The sequence below is a fragment of the Morone saxatilis genome, unplaced genomic scaffold, assembly GCF_004916995.1.
Source record: "Morone saxatilis isolate NCDOM2014 unplaced genomic scaffold, NCSU_SB_2.0 Contig19, whole genome shotgun sequence".
Taxonomy (NCBI): Eukaryota; Metazoa; Chordata; class Actinopteri; family Moronidae; genus Morone; species Morone saxatilis.
The window spans coordinates 23,404,611-23,407,242 of record NW_023339751.1 but is presented as its reverse complement, the minus strand read 5'-3'; the positions used below and the strand labels follow the sequence as shown (position 1 = coordinate 23,407,242).

The window sequence follows — 2,632 nt, the reverse complement described above, 5'->3', positions numbered from 1 at the left end:
GTTTTAGAGACAAAGAAAGAAATATCACAGAATCAGAATCAGAATCAGAAATACTTTAATAATCCCCGTGGGGAAATTACTTGAAAGGTGGGTACAAGAAACAGGAAAAAACAAGAGGAGAGGGGAGGGCAAAAAAAGCCGCTCCCCTTTCTACCACTGAGTAAACCCCAGATGACCCCTGACCCCTGAGTTGAAATCAGCTCGTCCTCAAACATACATTATACTGTAATGGACCATTACCATTATGACTACTTTAGGTACATTTCGATGCTAATACTAAGTCCTGCTTTCTGGCTGCCATGAGCCACTCTGGTATCAAAGCACATCGTAGTAAACTAGACCACTATTAAAATATCATATCAATATTAGGTCTGTACAGGAATACTGTGCTACAAAATGGCTGAAATTAATGAAAAGATGATGCTGTGTGGCAGAAAATGTTCTGTTTCATCAATAGTGAGTATAGTTCTGTGACAGACTGTGACTGATTTACACCACGCTGGGGGCAGCAGGTGTAACTGTTGTTACAGAGTATTTCTATCGGTACGTCTGTGACACCTAAAAAACGTCAAACATTTAATTAGTCTTTGCAGAGGAACAGAAGTGTTTTTTCACTGAGTGGCTCAACTGACCGACAATTCTAAATCTTAAAATTTTCCTAAAACAGTCATTGAAAGGTCCTTGGATCTGATGTTTGAGTGTAAGAGAGCCCGACATTAAAGAAGAGAAAACACATGAAGGTCTTAAACACAGAAACCTAGGAAACAACTACCAGAACCGGTGTTACTCAGTGTTTAGAGGACAACGTGGGAACCAGAGGAATCAGACGAGTTCATTATGTTTTATGTGCTCTGGCATTTGCTAATGAGTCTGGTGAAGCCGGGCTAATGAGAGGCAGGTTATTAACAGGTGCTGCTGATTGCAGAGTTTGGAGTCATTCTGCTGTGATCCCTCTACCTGTGGGACGACTTTCAGGTTCAATTTTCACAGGAAGACGTGTTCCATGAGCCGAGCTCCCTCCAGGTCCGGGGACAAGACTCTGGTCCCGCTCTGGTTGAGCAGGACAGTAAGTACAGCCAGGCTCAGGTCAGCCCGGTTCAGCTCAGAGCACCGGGACGCCACGTTAGCCCAGACATCCACGGTAGAGCGGTTGTCCTCCAGGATCATCTCCTCCAAAAGCCCTGAAAGGACCGAGACACACAGCGAGATCAGAGGTCACACACTGCAACTCTGCACCGCACTGCCTCATCAGCATAAACACCACCTGACTAACTGCGTGTGAGCTGTGTTTGCGTTACCTCGTCCTCTGCTGACAAAGCTATCCAGGAGCTGCAGAGCTAGCTTCTGCTGCTGAGGGTCTGCCAGCAGAGTGGAACAGGCCCCGCCCACTGACAAGATGGCTACCTGGCCCCGCTGAGGCTCCGTCAACAGCTGGAGGAGGGAGAGGCTGGGCGAGTGACACAGAATCCACATACAGTCCTCTGAGAGAGAGAGAGAGATTCATACACTGATTATTGTGTGAGTTGTGTAAGAAAACTCTCTGTACTTGTGAGGACCCTCTTTGACACAATTCCCCAACTGTAACCTAAACTGGATTCTAACCTGAGCCTTAATGCCACGTCTGAACCTTCAAACAGTCCCTTAAAGTAGTAAGGAACAGCCAAAATGTCCTCACAAGCAATACTCTCTCTCACTCACTCACTCACTCACTCACTCACGTTCACTCACTCACTCACTCACACAACACACACACACCACACACACACACAGACACAGACCAAATGTGAGGTCCTTGCAGCGGTTCATGAACTCGCTGGCGCTGTGGACCAGGCCTCTCCTGCACATGCTCAGTGCGGTCTTCCTGTCCAGCCCGCAGGCCTCATAAATGATGGTGGCCAACGTCAGACACATGTTCGCCACAGCTGGGTTCTTCTGAGCGTGCTCAGACAGGATGTCGGCCAGCTCCTCAGAGAAGGTCAGCCTGTGGGAATAAAGGCTGTAAAGATCTGAACTCAGAGACGATAAAAACAGTTTCAGTCTGATTGTTTGTTGTTTACTTGTTGTTGGTGACAGCGTGGGTGACGAGCTGTGTGTCGCCGTGCTGCAGGACGCAGAGGACAAGCTGCAGGGAGAGATCAGCTGACAGCCCTTCGCCGGCCAGGGCGGTCATCAGCTGGGCCTGGAAGAAGAGCAGGAGAGGGGGGACAGACCCCGGGGGGCCCTTCACACCTGAGAGAGACAAACTTAGTCTCGTTAAGCTCTTAGAGGTCTGGAGAGAATCTGACTTATTGGCAGTAGTGTCTCCACACTTCGTCAGTGCTGAAACAATCCAACCCCGACTCAGGTCCGTTTATAGTGTGTCTGTGAAAGTGTTTTTACATATACATACAGATTGTTTCTTTAAGGCTCGTGTTATGATGCCACAGAGGAAATAAATTCAGTGAAAACGAGTCCAAAGTATCTCCAGACTTCTTTACTGCTGACAAAAAGACAGAAGCTCAGAAAGACTAAAAGAGAGAAAATCGTAGACGAGCTATGCAAATGTAGGATTTACATTCTTCTTTAAAGCTGCAATAAGTAATTATTATAAAGCTATTTTTGTCATATTTACTGGAACTTTCACTATATCCTG

General features: G+C 47.0%; 2 protein-coding genes across 3 annotated transcripts in view; one reads left to right on the top strand and one right to left on the bottom strand.

Annotated features, from left to right (window-relative positions):
* LOC118329834 (reticulon-3-like) overlaps window positions 1-2,632 on the top strand; it is a gene marked incomplete in the record, with an annotated part of 46,178 nt that overhangs the window by 31,628 nt on the left and 11,918 nt on the right.
* LOC118329833 (clathrin heavy chain linker domain-containing protein 1-like) overlaps window positions 50-2,632 on the bottom strand; it is a 7,995-nt gene continuing 5,412 nt past the window's right edge. For both annotated transcript variants that reach the window (XM_035664152.1, XM_035664153.1), the window contains exons 8-11: window positions 2,058-2,229; window positions 1,779-1,981; window positions 1,299-1,481; window positions 50-1,181 (exon numbers count right to left, since the gene is read on the bottom strand). In XM_035664152.1, coding sequence (XP_035520045.1) covers window positions 985-1,181; window positions 1,299-1,481; window positions 1,779-1,981; window positions 2,058-2,229 — 755 coding nt within the window. In that variant the 3' untranslated portion in view covers window positions 50-984. The remainder of the gene's footprint in view (window positions 1,182-1,298; window positions 1,482-1,778; window positions 1,982-2,057; window positions 2,230-2,632) is intronic.